This window comes from Thunnus maccoyii, chromosome 5 (assembly GCF_910596095.1).
Source record: "Thunnus maccoyii chromosome 5, fThuMac1.1, whole genome shotgun sequence".
Classification (NCBI taxonomy): Eukaryota; Metazoa; Chordata; class Actinopteri; order Scombriformes; family Scombridae; genus Thunnus; species Thunnus maccoyii.
The window spans coordinates 26,141,331-26,160,870 of NC_056537.1; the positions used below are offsets into that span (position 1 = coordinate 26,141,331).

Consider the following 19,540-nt stretch of genomic DNA (forward strand, 5'->3'; position numbering starts at 1 on the left):
GAATTTCTATACAGGTGTAAAAAAAAGCTCATTTTTATACTCTTGTGACCAAGTCAACCTCGAAGGGTTCACATGAGGTTTCAGAACGGATTTTGTGTAGAAATCCTTCTTTACTTCAGCTTTAAGTGACAGTGGCAGCCTGCCGAGCTCAGATCAGATCACTCTTAGATTTTTTTGTTTTTCCTTTTCAAAGTCAATATCAAACTTTTTCTTCTTAACACGCTCCAAGACATTTCAAATCACACTGCCAATAACAACACAAGGCCACATGCTGGAATATAAATACTTTATATTTGAGGAAAATAACATGATATATATTTCACATACATACAATCTCCATGAGATAGTAAAGGCAATTAAAAAAATAAACAATTTGTAACTTTTTGGAGTAATTTTGGCATATGAGATATCATTAGTGTTTACTGTCACATATCTTTACATGTTATGATGAGCATCATAGTGTTAAGTAACTTTTAAATGAACAGCTTTTCAATGTTTTGGTAAACTTTAAAACACCCTGAAAGCATCAGTTACTTTTGGTTTCACAGATCATTTTAAATACATTAACTGAAGACACATGATTGAACATAAAAAACCCAGTGATTTTACTCTTGTTGCTGCTTTCTGGTAATAACTAATAATAAATAAATACACATGAAAGAGTTGCATCTGGTAGAAGTAACAGTCCGACCATCTCCATTCTTAGAAATAACAAGGCACCTATTTCTTATTTGTGTGATAAGGCAACAAGTATGTTCACCACAATGTGAACTTGGTTGAGGGTTTATCACCAGGCGGTGTATGTGCTAATCTATCCTACTGCCCTTGAGAAGAAAAGGCCACAGAGATCCTAAATGTTAAACTAAATCCAATGAGGGTGCTATCCTGAGTCTCTGCTGATGGAAAAACAATATAAAGATACACATCTGGTGATAAGAGCGTATAGAATACAGAAATAAAGAAATTGCAATATAGCTGTGGTATGCCGGGCAGAGGAGATAAGACACATAGAGCTTACTGTACAATACGGCTACCAGATGTAATACAAGATAGATGAGGACTGCATGCATACACAGAGCCTTAGCACATACACACTCACACTCCCATAAAGTGTCTCACACAATGGAACAACAAAGCTGACAGCTTGCAGTATTACCCGACCATCAGAAACGTCTATCAGCAACCTTGACACCTCTATAAACATGATTGTTTGACATGTACAGCACTAGCAGAGAAGCATTTACTGTATTGATATATTGACTCACATATAATGTGGCACAGTGAGGTTCAAATCCATCAAACATATGATACCATGACATTCATACATCCCCTGTCAGTAAGGTTTGCTGTGTTCAAATAGATGACATACATTAACATTTAAAAATAGAACGGAGTGCTTACATTCTCATTATGCTGGTGACCTAACAGTCATAAAAAATTAAACAAAATCATTGACCTTAAAGGAAAAGTTCAACAATTTGACTTATTAGCCTTATTGCTGAGAGTTATATAAGAAAGTCTATAACACACTCATGTATATGTGGTAAATATGAAGCTAAAACCAGGAAATGAATAGCTTAGGTTAGCATAAAGGCTGGAAACAAGGGCAAACATCAACCCTGGCTCTGTTCAATGGTAACAAAATCTGCCATGTCATTTGTTTAATGTGTGAAAAAGGAAAAGTGTAACAATGACATGTTGTGATTTCATGAGGTGTCATGTGTCAGACTATTTCTTGCAGGACCAGTAACCTCAAAACTTGATGCAGTATCATAGCAAATGCAAAACAGGACAAAATAGTCAATGTTACATTTAGCAGGATCTTCTGTATTGTACACTCTTTAAATTCTACAAAATTTTCCAGATTATCAGAACTCAATTCAGATTGTTTTCATATACAGTATATATTGCATGCTGAACCTGAGAATGGTATTGAAATACATCAAGATGTAAAGTTATCAATGGCTGAGGCGTACTGATATCTGCAGGCAATTTGTTCAGCATGATGCAAGCCACAACCACTGCAGTTTGTAATTTAGACATGATGTGTACTGAAGCTGAAAACAGACAGCTATAGATTAACAGATGGACACAAACTGGCTGCTGACGTAAAACGGTGACTGAACGACTTAATAAGAAGGTCGCTTTATTGTTTAATTAAATCATGCTGAGGGGAGAGTAAAATGAAACCTGTGCTGAGTACTGATCAGCTGCTGGTGCTGTTTTATTTTATCCTGCAGTGTTTCTGTAAAAGGAGACTATTCAGAAACAGATGAGAGAACCACAACTCTCCTCGAGGCTATGTTGTTAAATTACTGTTTCGACTCTAAACTGAGCTTCTGAATTAAATATTTGTGCATTTTGGGAAGGTGGAATGGATGAATAAGGTTTTAGTGTTTCTGTAACGGCTCTAATGTTTCTCCCGAGCCTATTACACGGAGAGAGTGTCCATCTGCATGAGGATGAGTAAAAGTGAACTACGTGCAACTCATGGCAGATAACAAAATGAAGTGAGAGGTAGGCTAATAAGATGATCTGAGCAAATGACCTTGCTCGAGTCATCACCACAGTTTATAACCTTGTTCTCTCCACAACTAAGCTGCTACTGCCTCTAAAGCAGCTCACCAAAGCTTTTACACATAGAAGCATGAGGGAACCAAGCATAAAACATTAGCATAGTGTCCATACATTACATAAACTGTCCTTTCATTAATGACGCCTTTCTGGCTGGATGAAGGCATTTCAAAGTTTGATTACTACTTTCCCCCTACTAGAATCCCCCTCTAGGGATTACTTACTGCTTAATGCTGTGAAAAGAAACTAAATGTTCTAATCTCAAAGTAAATTTTGTTTGGCACTAATCCAACACTTGAGTGATGGGTGTTAACACTCCATGTGTTCAATAAAAGATCAAAGTGAAATAATATTCCTGCTGAGAGCGCTGATTAAAACATCACTTATCCAGGAAGTTTCTGCTGGTCTGTTATTGTCTCACACAGCTTGTGTGAGCAAGAGACCACAGTATCAGCAGATGATTGGATACTTTAAAGTAATGGAACAACAAATGTGATAGAAATGATGATGCAACAGTAAAGTGAATACCGTTTCATTAAGAAGTTATTTTGACCTGAAGTCTGACGTGTTTTTTGGTGTCCACAAAGGATACTGTGACTGAGGTACAGTGCAAAGCAATATTTTTGTCATTGTTCTTTGCATACTGTGTGTACGAGCTGCACTGCTTGTCAATCAAAGCACAAAGCAGAGTCGTAACACACAGATTGATGGCCTGTGTAATTACCATTACTTTCTGCACGCTCTGAGGCCTTGGCTTGGCACTGGATGCCAAGGGCAAAAATCGATTTTGGCTGCGCAGACCAACAAACATGCCAACACACTCACTCTCACAAGCACACACATACTGTACAAACACCACACACACACACATACACACACACATATTATGCTTCATGGGAACAGTCCACTGAGGTGTAGAGCGTGAAAGTGGGAGACTCATCAGTCAGGCAGTAGAGTCCAGTGCAGGGCTACCGATGCAGGTCTGGTTGTTACAGCTGCCATTACAGCAGCGCAGATCTGCTGTTAGTGAGCTGCCAACGTGAATAATGTGTCCCTCTTTCCATGTTTCCATATCCAATACGCTTCAGCATCCAAGTAATGTTCCATAAAGACCAAATAAATAGTATAAAATACTAAAAACACAACTACATATTGTCTTATCTTATAAAACTTAAGGCAAAGGTGTTTTGTTTTTAAAGCTTGATTGAAGATGCTATTTGGTTTGTTCAATCTGTGACTTAAGGGCACCAGAAGGTCAATTGTTTGGGTGTATATGACACCGATATGACAATTTCTTCAAATTGAGGCATAACAGTAAAAAAATGACAAAAAATCTCTATTGACTTTGGTTTTCTCAATTTTCTGGTACTACACGTCTTGATCCATGATAATTCCTGATTCCTGATTGATTATAAAGCTTCGTGTTATCAGACTTGTTGAAATTTTCACACGAGCCCTGTATTTTTATGTTGCCCATGGCAACAGCCAAGTTCAGCCTAGCTTGGTGTGTGCGTCCTGGCTATAGAACAGGACCTGGAGCAGGATGGCCACGTCAATCAGGATCTGGACTAAACCGCACACCCAGAACTGAGTCGGGCTTTCGTTCATCAGAAAGTAGGTGGTCTTGAAGACGTCACCGGCCGTCCACAGCAGCACCATCTTCACACTGGAGTTAAGGAGACACAAGAGGAAGGTGTAAGGAAAGAGAGGATTAAGGAGTACAATTTTCCTGTTGATGACGTTCTCCAGGGAAATCCTAAAGTACAAAAAGTGCAGCAAAGGTCAAAATAACAGCAGCCAAAATAAGTAGCTGCTCCTTTTCCACATTCATCTGCAAACATTTTATTGATTTTTAGAAAGTTTTTTTGGTCTTGATTTAGTTCCTGCTATACAAGAAACAGCAGGCAGGCAGTGAAAATTTGATAAACAGGGTGAAGTTAGCCCTAAACTGCTGATTGATCACACCAAGTTAGAAAAAGTAAAGGAAAGACGAAGACGCATAGATTGCTTGTCTAAGGGAAACAGAGACTGAGAAGAAAAACCTTGCAGAAGACAGCAGTCATCTACCATGCCGGCGGACTGATGCCAACAATACCCTGAGGGAAGCTGAAACTTATAAACGGCATCAGACAGAGTAGAAAGGAGACACTTCAGCTTGTATCACTGCTTCTCATGCTTCTCCACTTGTCACTTTCTATCTTGTCATAATCATTCTTCAATTTACCTTTTCTCCTATTTTGTGCTACTCCTTCTTTCCTCCTTTCTGTTGCTGTCCCGACTCATTTACTGTCAGTTTTCTTTAACTCTTACCTTTCACAGTCTACGCTCTTACCTCACTCCTACTCCACCTACTCTCTGCTCCCTCCTCTGTTCTCTGTTATGCACTCTGAACAGAGAAATCCCATAGGTATGAATGTTATATGAGTTTATACTTTTTATTAGAGCTGACTGGGCCTGGGGACGGAGCAGGACCATCAGTCATCAGTGAGACATACTGTAAGGGTGGGGTAGGGGTGAGGGAGATAGGAAAGGGGAGAGAGAGACAGAGAGAGAGCCTACAGAGGACAGCATTTATCTAGCATGCAGAAAGAGAGACAGGGCTAAACCACCAGAGAGAAAGAGGAGGACCTCTGTGAGATAGATATGGATGATGAGTGTGTATGGGGGTGGAGGCAGCTTAATGACTATAGGGACAGCTGTCCTGTGCTATCCTTGAGCTCTCCTTGCAGAGTCACCTCAAATTCCCAGCTCTCCCCTGGGCTCCCTTCAGGCCCCGATGAGGAACCGAAACATTGGCAGCAAACAAGCAAACATTCCTGCCGTGGCATCGAAATGACAAAGAAATGAGGACATTGTTATTCAACATATCTAGGAATGTACCAAATCTAGACACTGGAAGTGGTATGAAAATGTGATTAACAACACCAGACTGATGCAGGCTGCAAACAGCAGCTGTGCTTGAGAGCTACAGGATGCGTAATGATTGAAACTGAACTCACAGCTGTTCAGATGGGCTACACATCTGGACACTTTCATACTCAATCATATCAGCGCTGACGCACTCATAAATTGAGTCATTAACTCTCTGATGAACTGACTGTCAGTTTCTGAAAGTCAGACTGAAATTTAAATACATTTTTGTTAAGAAATCAGTACATTCTGTTGTTTTTTACTCACTTAATTTGGTCAAAGCTGAAATCATCAAAAAGAAGAAATTGAAGTTTGATTTATTTTCCTAATTTGATTAAGCTAGGCTAAGTACCTGCACTTTCTGAGTTGAGTGCTGTCTGGTGTCAGTCTACTGCCGCCATGGAATGACTCTCATCCAGTGGCTTGAAGCGTAGATGTTGTTTATACTACAATTTTATCCTTTTATGACAAAATTGTGTCCAATAGCTACAATAACATTATAGTTTATATTTCCTTACACAACAAGTGATGATAATTCAGATTTCAGTTCGACTTTAAAGCAACACTGTGTAATTTTTGTGACAAATGAAAAGTTGAATTCATAAATAATAAAAAGCACCCTTGCTCAGTACACATTAAGGTTTTACTGCTACACCCAACCTGGTCTGACATGACTGGTAGCTTATGGCAGCAAATGTTAGCTGTTGGTTGCTAATGTCTGCCACTGTAAGCTTTGTTTGTGAAATTGTGAGATTGTGAAAGTTTGCTGGAAAAAAAAAGCCGCAGTACCGCAGCTGTCTGCCTTGTGAGTTCTCGCGTGGGCATGGGCTGCTGCACTGAATGCACTGCATGACAGACAGGAGTCACATAACGTCATTTTCACTGATGAAATGAAATGCGGGTCAATAATAAATTGTAACATGCAAAAATAGATATTCGAATGGTTTGAACCATGTGTTTATTTTAGAAGGAATAATCGAACATCATTTTTGGCCAATTTTGACAGCCCTAATTGTGACTTGTGGCTACAGTGGCCTTTGTTCACCAAAAGTTAGTCTTGCTTTGAACTGATTTAGTATAGTATTTCAGTCAAAAGCTAGAACAAGTCTAACCTGAATGTGTGAGCACACTTCCAATTTAACCACCTCAGGCTTTAGTAAGAATGAGGCTGTTTCCACCTCTCCCAGGGCTGACCAAGGAGCGCTTGTTTAGAGCACATCTGAGTCTCACTGATGCTCCCCTAACAATTTAGACTTTCGGGGTAAACACTCCAGGGTTTGATTGAACTGATCCAAAAATAAGTGTGCTAAAGAATTTAAAATCGTCAGGCTTTTACTCCTCTCTCTCTAAGCTGCCAGTTTTCCTCAGGGGAAATACTTGCTTTTTGTTCCACTTTAGTTTTTTTTCTCCTCGGAGAGTACCTTTGTTGAACGTCAGATTTCTTGTTTCATCTCTCATCTTTTCCTTTCACTGCGCCACTTATTTCTTTTTTCCAATGTCCCGCTCAACTGTCATCTTTATTACCTCTGTCATTGCCTTTAATCTGCTCCCCTCTTCTCTATAAAAGGGAATGGAGTTAGTGACTTTTATCAGCCTCTACTGTGAACCATGATAAAGTAAAATAATAAAGTTGCATTTTACAGCACGGTGATCTACAGCTAGTTGGAACTGAGATCCAGTGAGGAAGTAATTATACATTTAAAATAACTGAATAAAAATAATTTCGGTTAGGGCTGTCACTTTTTAATTTGAAATTTGAGCTACCATTCAAACATGGGAGCAAATTAAATATTTGATCTGTAATGATCTGTTTCACTTCAAATACCAAACCACATCACATAATTTTATGTTGACATGTCCCTTATCACTGTTTGTGTCAATGCTGTCCACTAACATTCAGTCTCTATATTTGTTTTCTTACTTTAGACATACAAACAGTAATCTACTAGTGAAGTCAAGGATGGATGGTGGTATCCATCAAAACTCAAAACAGATGCCAGTTTCACCAAAATGTCTATATTCACTGGTTTCTCACTGTCAGTGTGCATCATTCACCTCTATTCACAGCAGACACTTTACAGGAACAATATGTAATGTAAAATTCAAAACATCAAAACATCATCAACATCATAATGCTTGATCTCTTTCCATTGCACTTTGTCACATTTTTGGTTTTATTGAAATGCAAACTTTTCTACCTCAGCCAAGCATAAAAACTTTTTGGTGATATTTCAAGATTTTTTTTTAAATCTTCTACATTTCCACTCAGGTTTTTTTATGCACAAATTGAAAATGCAAATAAGAAACAGGTACAGTAGATGGAAATGCACATTGTCACAGCGTTTCAGCTCCCTCACATCTGATATCTGCTCTTCTGGCATGATGCAGCCCTCCTGACTGACATATACCAGATACTTTCCCATCTTCCCATCTGTATGAGCAGCCTGTTTTTCCTCTCTGATGTCTGTTTGCTCTATATTCATAAACTAAGTTTCACCCCCTGTAGTGTAAATGTGTTTGATAAATGATAGTTGAGAAGCTGCGTCTGTAAACTAAATTTGATCATATTTTCATATTAATGGTCAATTTCTGCTATGTAAACATATAAATCTCTGTAGTAAAAGAGTAGATTAGTGTGTGCCTGCATCCAAAATTGGGTATAAGTGCAGGACTGATCAGTGAATAATGGTGAAGAAGAAAACAAAGAAGATAAAAAAAAAGTCTAGACCCACAAGAGATTTTGCTGGTCAAAATGTTGCAGCTACAAGTATTAAGGTAGATTATAAATTCAGAGCAGACAATTTCTCCTTTTTTCTACCATATAAATCCTCACCCACTGCACCTTTAAATTCATGCTTTACTTGATTTATCTTTAAACAATGTCTCCTCTGTCCTTCTCTGCAGCCCTCCAACCTTCATTTATTCTTTATAATCCTCTCTGCCTCTGCCTAACACTCCCTCTCCTTCCTTCACCCTCCCAAATTCTCCTCTCCCCCCTTTGGCTAATTTCTTTGCTCAAGAGATGGCAAACATCATTAACGAGGATGAGTCATTAACAATGTAATTAAGGAGGGCGGGTCATCTGTACAAAAGCAGTCTCTATAGCAGTGCAGCGGAATGGAGACAGAACACCAGTTTGAGGTCGTTCGTCTCTGGCAGGCACACACGTAGACACACACACACACATACAGTATTTTCCACATTTTACTGTTTGTCATGCTAGTCTCATGTAGCTCCAACTGGATTGGCAGAGATACCATTAATCGCGGGACTTGTGGCTCAGTTGACAGGTGATGAAAGACACACAGAACAAACAATTAGACTTGGTCCTGAGTGAGGATTTGTGCGTCCACAGGGACAAGGAGTGATTATGGTATTGATTGAGAATACTGACTGACTGACTACCACTGTCTCACACGCAACATGCAAGCACATACTAACCAGCATGTGTACTGGTTTGCTTTAATTTGCACAAAAACAGTGATGCAGATAGATGAAGAAGGTAAACCATGAAATTGCATATTGGTGGTGCACTCTAACCAAAGAACACACACACACACACACACACACACACACACACACACACACACACACACACACAAACAAACACACTGACGCACACACATGCACTCACGCTGACTCAGTTCAGTTCAGCATGGACAAGTCGCTCATTGATTACTACTGACCTGATACCTTCATCTGAGCTAAGTGGCAAGAGATGAGAGAGGATAGGGTGAAATGGTGAACTGTGCTCTTCAGGGATGGAAAGTAAAAGACGGGAGCTGGGAGATGGATGAGGTAGAATGGAGGTAAAGGGGAAAATGACGAGAGATGGATGACAATGTAGCCGGGCAGGGGAAAATAAATCAAGAGAAGGGTGAGAAATGAAGCCACCCTGATAGTCAGAGAGTGACAGGACAGGAGAGAGCAATGGAGAGAATGAGAAGGGGGTCTGATTGCACGGTGTGATGCCTGTGCCGTATGTGGGCCAGGCAGTAATTGTGCTGTGTATTGAGCGAGTGCTGTCAGGCCAGCTATTAGCTCCTCTAAGCGGCTGGAGTGGACAAGTGGAACACTACTACAGGAAAGAGGGCTGAGTGACATTTAGAAAGAGACACAGAGACACAGGGAGAGAGAGAGAGAATTAAATGGACGTAAGTGTGGTGTATACAATTTACTGATTTCACGTTCCAAATGTTGCGAAGTTGCCTGGTGCATCTTTAAATGTCACTTTGTGAAGCAGCAATCGACTTGTTAAGGCCCAAAGCTTTCAACAGACAGAATGTTGTTATTGGACGATTCCCCAATCATCCGTTATATTATCTTATCAAAATCCCAGATTACATTCAATGAAGATGTGTTTGATTGATCAATATTTTTTTTAATGATATATTCTTCTAATATCGACATGACAGCTACAGTATGGTTAAGATATTTAGTGAATGTTAGGAAGAGATTGTGGCTGTGTAGCTGCTGTAATCAATATTTCAATATTGACAATGCAAAAAATGACTGTAATGTAAAATGGGTTGCTGATGGTGATGATCTCACAGAGAATTATCACCTGACTGTACAGTGTTTTAGCATCTTTCAGCTCATTGTTTTGGTTTTATGTCCTGCAACTTTACAGTTTTGGTTCACTCTTACCGCCCTCATCAGCTGTTTTTATCTAAAAAGCTTTGATGAACTCACTGTACGATACCTGTCTCGCACCAAATGGTAGACAGACCAAGTTAGCAAACTAAGCGGTGAACATAGTGGAGCGGTTAGCAGCTGAAGAGCTAACTCCCTCAGGACATGGTGAAGACCAAACCAGAGCTACAAGGAGAGTAAATATTGGACTAAGATTGAACATGAAGTGTTGCTCTGTGTCAGCTGGATTGGTAAATCAGCAATATCGATTAAAGAACTACTAATCAGACAGACAATTTTGATAATCAATTACCCAGTCAAATAATTTATCATATCAAAAATACCACACTAACTGGCTACAAATTAGATATATTTTGTTCACTTAATTGTATTGCAATTTCGAGACTTCCGTTATTAGTGGGTCAAACAAAAATCTGAGTGTAATTTTTGTTGATAAGAGCTTCCTTCTGTAATCTATTCAAGATCCTACAGTTTGTATCAGGGCTGTCAACTCTCATGTAATTGACACTTCACATGCTCTCATGCCACATGTCCAATTTCTTGCACAGTGAAAAACAAATTCATAGCTGATAATGTGGTGGAACAAAAAGAGGACACTGACAGCGCACAGACAGACAAAACAGAGAATCACAGTACAACAGCAGCATCATGCAGCAGCAAGTTATTCAGACTATCAGGGAGAAAGTGAGAAATATACATAAATCTATTATATTGTAATGTATTCCTATGCATGCTGCTCAGAGTAATCTCAGTCAGTGGCTCTTCTGGCAGCAGCGCAGCATCTCTTCCTCTCCTCTTCCATAAATATAATTTCAAATAGGAAATAGTTATTCTTCTAATAATCATTTCCTGTCCTGATCCACCCAACGTTCTTGATGCATTCTTTGTTTTCATAGCACCCTCAATCTAACTAATCTAGACAAGTGAAGGTGGCTGTTTCTTGACTTAATCCAAGTGGTAGAGTGGTGTAGGATTGCAGAAAATTTGTTTTAACTTTTTTTTGGAGGGGGGGGGGGGACCACCAGACCAAATAATGTGGGTTTTACAGTTTTACAACACTAAAATCACAGAAATGAACCACAAGTCAATTTGAGACACACTTGCCACACTGGTTTGTTGCCTGAACATGACCACTGAGTCTGTAATTACTGGCTTTTGGGTAAGGTATATTTATCATCATCTGGTGTTTTCCCATGGCCGAAAACCTTACTGTGACCAAAAAGTTGTCCACTGTCCAGCTGTGTTGTGGTGGTAACCAGGCAGCTGATCGCAAGTTAAACCCAGTGGAGGCTTTGAGCTTTAAGTGGAGAATCACACTTTGTGTGTGAGACTTAAAGAGTCTCCAGAGGGGGGTTAGACAGTCCTCGTAATTGCTTGATAATACTAATACAAAGCTCATGGAGAGAGGCACACTCAAGCAGCAGGGGCTGATGTTTAAAGTTTCAAAGAGCTTCAGTCTAGTCTTTTTAGAAACAACCATGCATGTGTGCATTGGCATGATGTGTGTGTCCACGCAATGTCTCTTTGTGCATCTGTCTGTGTGAGCATATGTGTGCGCCTACACATGAGGGTGCGTGTGAGGTGATTTAACAGCAGGGCTATAGCTCTCCCTGAGGGGGCCAGATAGAGAGATGAAAATCAAAGAGCCCAGCACTAGAGAAGCCGAGCTGCTCTTAACCCACTAACTATGAATTATGCATGATGATCGATCGCACACAGGCAAACACCCGAAAAGTTCCCAACCTGCCAGAAAAAGATGGATTCTACTTCACAAAATGAAGCGGAGGGAAGGTGAGCAGAAGAAGGAGTATCATACAAAGTCTGCCCAAGGATATTTTAGATACTTTTTTGGAAAATATAAACAAGCCAGAATAGATGAGATGGCTTATTGGTGATGGCTATTTCAGAATATTTATTACATCAGTAATATTATGTAATTGAAAAAAATGCTCTATTTGTCATTGCTTTGTTACTTAAAAAAAAAAGACAGTTGTGAATGTTTATAAAAGCACAAGGCTGCACAACCCTCTCCAAGTGTTTCTAATAAGAGGAGCCAATAGGAAATGTATTCCACTCACTTTTAATACTTAATACTAAATTATGACAGGAACATTTTAAGCAGAGCCCTTCCTCAGTGTGCAGAGTTACTCAGTGATTTAAGCTGAAGAGTCTGTCTTCAGCCTGGTGATCTCTGAAACTATACTGTATAGGTGATTTGGATCAACAGAATGACAAAACATTCCCATTGTATGTAACAGACATATAACACAGACACATTGAGTCTCACTAAATGTGACAGCGAACATAAGGAATCAAAAACGAGAGAAAAATCCCCCATAAAATATGTGACCACACAAGGAATCCCTCTTTTCTTTCAGACTAAATAAAAGCAAGTTAGAAAATAAAAGTGTAACATCTCATAATTACATGTTAAATGGTGACTAAGAGGACTTCAAAGTTACTACAAGGAACTTTCATTTTGTGTTGATTTAAGCGACCCTGTGATCAGTGTAGTGTTTTCCCAGAAGATTGCATTTCCCAGGAGCACCACCACCTTGTGTTGTAAAATCTTGGCTAGCGCGTGCATTTGTTTTGGAAGCGATTTAAAGAAACATGCAATTTATTTTTAATACTACTTTTCTTTTATCCGTTTGTAGGATGCATAGCGATGAGTTAATGTATCTGTTTGTGGTTATGTAAGATTAAAAATTTTATTATGATGATGATGAAACAAGTTAAACTTTATTTCAGTACTGTTCATACATCTAGCTTACGTGTAAGGCTGCATTCACACCAAATCTGGCAATGCAGCATCTTCCCGCAGGGTTGTGCAGAGATGTGGGTGTGTTTATTTATGCTTTAGAACATAACCGCTGTGAAACAATCAGAAAATAACGTTTTATTTCTCAGATTTGCTCGCTCTCTTCATTCACTCTCTAGCTCCCTCGACCACAGCTGCTCTCTCTCTTGCTCTCGTTCATGCTCTCAGCTCGCTCTCTCTCTTTTTCTCTCATCGTTTTTAAAATGAGTCAGGAAGCTGACAACAAGTCGCACTTTACTTTTAACTTTATCAAACAAAGAGAAATGTCCTCCCCTCGTCCTAGTAATGTCTTTGTACTCCCTCATGCTACAACGCTACATGTAATGTAAACATAGGCTCTTCCGGTCTGCATGCTGTGAATCGTTTTGTCTGATTTTGCGGGGAATCCGACCTGGTGGCAAGCATTTCGAATAACTTTAGAAATAGCCAATCTTCTCACTGATGGTCTCATTTGCTTATGTGGGTCATAAAGAGGCATCATGAGACTGTTTCAAAACAAGTTAAAAGTTCCTTATAGTAACTTTAACATCATGCTCTCTCTTAATTTATAGGTGTTTAATAATTATATTGATCCAATTACAAGCGATAATATGCTGACGTCTACACACTGGTGCAGATATCTGTGCATGCTGAGGAAGGGCTCAGTCAAAGGTTCATGTTGTACAGATTTAGTGTCTGTGCATTTAACAGTTGAAGACTACCTCGGGTTGAACATGCACTTTTTACAACGCTATTACTTCACATAATATAAAACGTTTAGAAATGTGGATGTGTATGCAATGTTGGAAAATCCATTAAAAAACATCCTCAGTCTGCAGGAGCAAATGCATCATCTGATTCTTTCCTAAACAAATATATCAACACTCTGAAAAAAGTTAGTACTCTTATATTTTTCTCTCTCTTGTTTTTCTGCAGCCTTAAGGCCAAAGCTAAACCTGCCACAACACAAGAATAATATTCAGTGAATCTGCAGTGCTGGTGTGTTTTGATGTGTTCTTTCACTTGATTCATCTCCTGAAGAGCTAGTCTCTCCAGCTATAGTTCACTGGGATATGTATTTTTTGATATTATCTCTAAAATGCCTGGACTGTGGGTTGCAGAGGTACGCAATTTGTTTTTTCTTCCCCATTGTACAAGACCACAAAAGTGGACACGCTATCACCTCAAGGGAAGAGGTCACAGCAAAGGAGCCAGGACGAGTCTGGAAAAATCTTGCTTTTCGCTGTTCCATCATTGTGGTAGTTTACAAAGAAGATAATGAGGGTGGCTACTTGGCATGCGTCTTATGCTCCCAGTGGGATCTAGGCTTTATGTAACTCTGTCCCAAGCTCTAAGTACAACATGGCCTTGAAATTTAACTGAATATAATGCAAACAAAGTCAACAATAAATGTATGCTGGTGAGGATTCTACAATGAAAGCATGAGTATATTTGAAATAAAACTTTCTAGCTAGTTACAGTGGAGTGCATGCATTACTTAAAAGGTACCCTGAGGAGTGTTGGCCACTAGAAAAGCTATGGAGCCATGTTTTTTTAAGTGGGCTAAGAAATGTAGCAAAACGCCAACAAAGGCAGCCAAAAAGAAGACTGCCAATATGTAACATGGGTGTAAACAATGTGGGATTTAAAATATTGGCTGGCTTTGCAAATGTTATATGAGGAAGGAAGTTCACTAAACATGTTTGTTAGACGTCAGGGATACACACAACAGATTCTGGCGAGAAACATGGCGAGTGTAAACAGAAAACTCCACAGAGCACCTTTAATTTGTTGCCAATTGAGGCAGTTTTAAGACTTGTTAGACACCACTGTGAAATTTTTTAGGACAACCAGCTTGAGGTAAAACTAATGTCATTATATTGTGTCTTTTATGTAGTATGTAGCATATATCTTTCTACTGTGGATGATCAGTGGCTTCTTCACTCTTTCATTTGGAGATCTGTTCCTAAAACTAAGTCAAATCTGCACAAATCTCAAGTGAGTTTTAACTTATTCAATCTCATTTACATTAAAGAAAACTTGTCAGAATTAAACAGCAGAGCACAGACTGGATTATTTGTACAAACATGGTTCCAAATGCATGAATAAGTTTCATGATGCTATTTCATACTTTTTATGTTCACTTGGGAAATAGGAATAATAAATTCACACGGCAAAAACACCCAAAATGGCACTTCTCCAAATCCCTGCCATGTATAAATAAAAGAAAATGGACGGTCTCACAAGAAAATCTCCAGTCTTGTTTTGCCCCTGGGACAGTCAGAACTGAATGGCTTTGATTGCGTTCACTATACCCTATAGTTTATATATATATATATTATTATACGTGCTTTGCTTACACACCATACTATCTAAGCATGAAATTATTGCACACTATCATGCATGCATACGTGTACACATATTACACATAAAGGACTAATGCCTGAATGTTCACTGGCTGCTTCAGGCTGTGAGCCTAGGAGAAGAAAATGAATGTGAGAAATAAATAAACAGGTTTATAGAGAAAATCCAGTGATATTACCAGACTGTATTAAAATGACTAAACCTGTAAATCTGTATATCACACTTCTCAGCTGCTGTGAAGACTTGACTGCATTTACTTGCACAGGAATATGTCAAAAACACTCAGCATATTCAAGGTTTACGTTCATGAGCTGCCACATATAAATATCACGGTTTATATGTTGAAAGTACAGCTAAAACTAATACAAATCTATTAATTTGATTTATATTTTTCTATTAAATCTATAAAATGTGAAAAAATAGCAACAACACATTTTTTAGCTCAGAAGTAGTTCTGTTGCACCACAGAGCATCTTTCCTATATTGCCCTTAACAGCACTGTCAGCCAAGAGGAAGTAAGCCAGCTTTTGGTTCACTGGTTGTTTTACCAAAACATAAATAAAAAAGACCAATGATTCAACCTGAAAACCTGAGGTTTGAATCTGGGACTCCTCCGATGATGGTTCAAACCATCAACTTTTATGGGTGTTTTCAAACTGTGAATGCTCAGTTTGTTGAAGGTAGGAGAGCACATAACTTTTCAAAGGTACTTTGACATAGCCACTGTCCTCACACTCACCATCCACATGTGGGCCCTTTTGGGACACAACTCTGGATCATAGGTCACAAAGTGCTTAGAGGTCAGCACAATGTCTGCATCACATCCTCCAGGGCCAGACTGTAAAGGTACTGACCCTTTGTCTGAAATGGCCTCAAGCTAATGGGCGCCTCAAGCGAAACGTGAAAGCACCATTAGGATGGCATTGAAGGGACATCGTAATCGGACCACTATTAACATTTGGAGGGTGTTACCCAGAACTGTGAGCGAGAAACAAGATGCTAGCTGTGAAGGTGTGCGAGAAAGAGAGTGATAAAGAGAGGTAGCTGAATACACACACACAAATATGGGGCAGGTGATTTATATATGTATTTTATTCTTTTTGCGGGACTCAGTTGTATGTAGGTAGTTTGGCTGCTCTTGTTACATTCTTGACAATAAAGAGCAGTAAAGTGAATTGAGAGAAGCAGAGAAAATTAAAAGCAGAGGAATTTTGTTAAGAAAGAGAACTAGAGGAAAGAGGTAAGTGTCTCTTGAGAAGGGAAGCACTACTGTATATGTCTGCATACTTCTATGTCAGTGTGACAGAAAAACTGCCCCCGTCCATGTCCCCTCCAGTGTCACTGAGTGACATTGTGAAGGTTGGCAGCTTTGGTGCAGGGCTGGGAGAGGAGGCAAAATAGATAAAGTTTAATGAGAGGGAAGAGAAAAACAGGCGGCCTCCACAGGCAGCCGAGCAGAGAGTGCAGAGCAATCACTCACACACACACACCAACACATTGTTGTTTATATAAACAAATCACAACTTTACCAGTCAATTATAGCTTCCACCTGAGTAATGAGTGTTTTTAAATGCCAAGCAGATGACAGCATCACTCAGCGACCAAACACTGTCAAATCAAAACCTGGCATCTCCATAAAGCCAGTGTTTAATGAATGACTTAACAGCTTAACGCTCTGATTGAACCGGCAGCAATACTCATTTTCATAGTTAATAAAGTTATATGAGGTCATGAAAATAACCTGGAGGGCTGAATGTGCAAAATAGTAAATTCACGCAGTAATTAAGTTTTCACACTTGCAGTTTGGTTCACACAAAAGAAGCTCTGGTAGGTTTTGTGTTCACACTGACTTTGAACAAACAAAGAGGTGTAAACATGAAGTCACATGGACTGAACTCATTCTTTGGACAGCTCTGGTGACTGCCATCCTGCATCATCAGTGCAACATGGATCCTACAGGAAAAAAAAAATCCAAGCTTGTTCTGGTGTCACAAAGAGTTCACTTAGAAATAACAGATGATTGGTAAATTGATTAACTTGCAATGAGCATAGTTAAGAGTTACAGTTGCAGTCTCATAGTTGAGACTGCAACAGGGCTTCATATGCAATAAATAATACTGGGGAGGTAGAAAAAAGAAAAAAAGAGGTGTACTTGTATAGTAATATCAGGGGGATAGCTGCTTGCTTTTCATCGGGGAACTGCCAAAATACATGGAGGACACAAGTTCAGCACACCTCTGTTTTCAATGGATATATCAATGTGCATATGTGTCATCATAGTTATCAAATTATTTTGCACAATCACATAAATATTTGCATAACTATTTTGCATACTACATTGTTTAGGGGATTATTTCCTTGACAGTTTCCATGATCAGAACATGGATTGAGTACATTTTAAAGTAAGGTAGTTTAAAAGAGTTTAAGGGCCTTTTCAAACTTTCCTTGTTTAGTCTGGTTGAATTGGACTCTAGTTTGTTTTCCCCCTTGGTGTAATTTGTTTGGGCAGATCTGAACACAGTAATCATACTCAGGTGTAGACCAAAACACACTGAGTCCCTCTGAGGAAGTGGTCTGGGTCTGGTCCCTAGACGTACTCTGCATGTTTGAGCTAAATAGCTCCTGTAGACAAGTGCACTTTGCATGCAGATGAGCGAAACAACAGTTGCTAGCAGCTAACCAGGGAGTGAATCGACCTGGACTAGCACAACAAAGTACGCTGCATTTGGCCAGAGGACCTTCTTCAGGAATTCTTCCTGTTTACGCTCCTTCTCCCACCCTAGACGCAATTAACCAATGAGTCGAGTAAAGTTCTCACGAGGCATTTAGTGATGCATTTTGGTTCCGATGAATTTTTTCTGTGTGAAAAGAAATCGAAACAACATGAAGTGCACCAACTCATTCACTAATTCAGACCACAGCAAACAAACTATGCCCTAAATGATAGCTTTTACACCAGCCTAAAGGAACCAAACCAAATGGGCAAACCAGCTAGACTGCACCAAACAGCTTAGGTGTGACAACACCAGAGAGCACCAGTAATGAAAAGGGATTGAAAATAAAGGGTTCTCCCTCTTTGATATATATCCTCTCATCTCTCAAATCTACTGTACATTCCCTCATACACACGTTTATTTCTACGCCTCATCCAGTTTTGCCTTGTCTTTCCTTTCCTGTCTCCCTCTCTCTGTTTCTACAATTGTATCTTTCCATTACCACTCTGTGCTTTCCTCGATTTCCCAGGAGCAGTGGTATGTGTGTGAAAGTGTGCGCACACATGCACGAATACAAAGCGTCGATAGTGACCAGGCAGCATAATAAGCGACTGAACGGGCCTGTGTGCGTGTGTGCATGTATGTGAGACTCCCTCTGTAACTCTTTGCTTTTCCACAACATGCATCATTTGGGTGACCTGGAAAAGGTGAGCCATCCTTAGTGTAACACATCCATACAGTCACCATCATGCCTCAGTAATAGGACTCATGGGAATCTGACTGCACAACAACAAGTAACTGTTTCACATGGGATAACATGAGAGGAAGTGCAGACCATGTGCTGCATCATCATATCTGGAGAACAGTTTGCTCAAGCTTAACTGAGCAAATGGGAGAATCTTTAAGTACACATGATGAGGGTCAAAGGATGTAGAACCTATTATACACGAAAGGACAGAACTGCTGAGTGGGCTGTTTCAAGCTAGCAGGGTCATTTGTGAAATTAGACCGTTCAGATTGATAGTAACAATGTAATATTTTCAAGTTGAAATTACAGTATTTTCTGGAACAAGTCATTTAGCATTGTAAAGTATTCTATAATAACTTTGTTTTGTTGTATTCACAGAAATCATAAAGAAGAGTTGAAATAGATCTGTTTTGACTTTTGATCTTATGATTATAATGCGTCTATCACTCTAATGCAAGGCCAAGATAAACAAAATGCTTAGGAGGGAACAATTATTTTTTGTTATAAGAAAACATTTAGTTATTAGTTATTAGTTATCTCACTAACCAAACACTATGTTTTCAGTCATCTGTTAATATTTTCCCCAGATAATTAATGAGTAAGAGGCTTTCAAAGTTTTTGGGAGCTGATATCATATTATTGAGTCTGCAAGGACTTTTCCATAGATCTGAGTTGTGCAAATTGATACTCCTAACTTATTCATCAGTCATCTCTGGGACTTAATGTAGCATTATTGCGTATTTAATCTCTGGCGTGATATTCACTCTGAGCTGGAAG

General features: G+C 39.3%; 1 protein-coding gene across 3 annotated transcripts in view; it reads right to left on the minus strand.

Annotated features, from left to right (window-relative positions):
- Positions 1 to 272: 272 nt before the first annotated feature.
- The window catches only part of si:dkey-246g23.2 (solute carrier family 66 member 2), a 55,796-nt gene continuing 36,528 nt past the window's right edge, over positions 273 to 19,540 (minus strand). The window contains exon 5 of one of the 3 annotated variants that reach the window (XM_042412824.1): positions 273 to 4,240. In XM_042412824.1, coding sequence (XP_042268758.1) covers positions 4,066 to 4,240 — 175 coding nt within the window. In that variant the 3' untranslated portion in view covers positions 273 to 4,065. Of the gene's footprint in view, positions 4,241 to 5,123; positions 5,391 to 16,504; positions 16,682 to 19,540 lie in introns of those variants that run through there. The other 2 variants (XM_042412827.1, XM_042412825.1) reach the window with 2 other exon arrangements.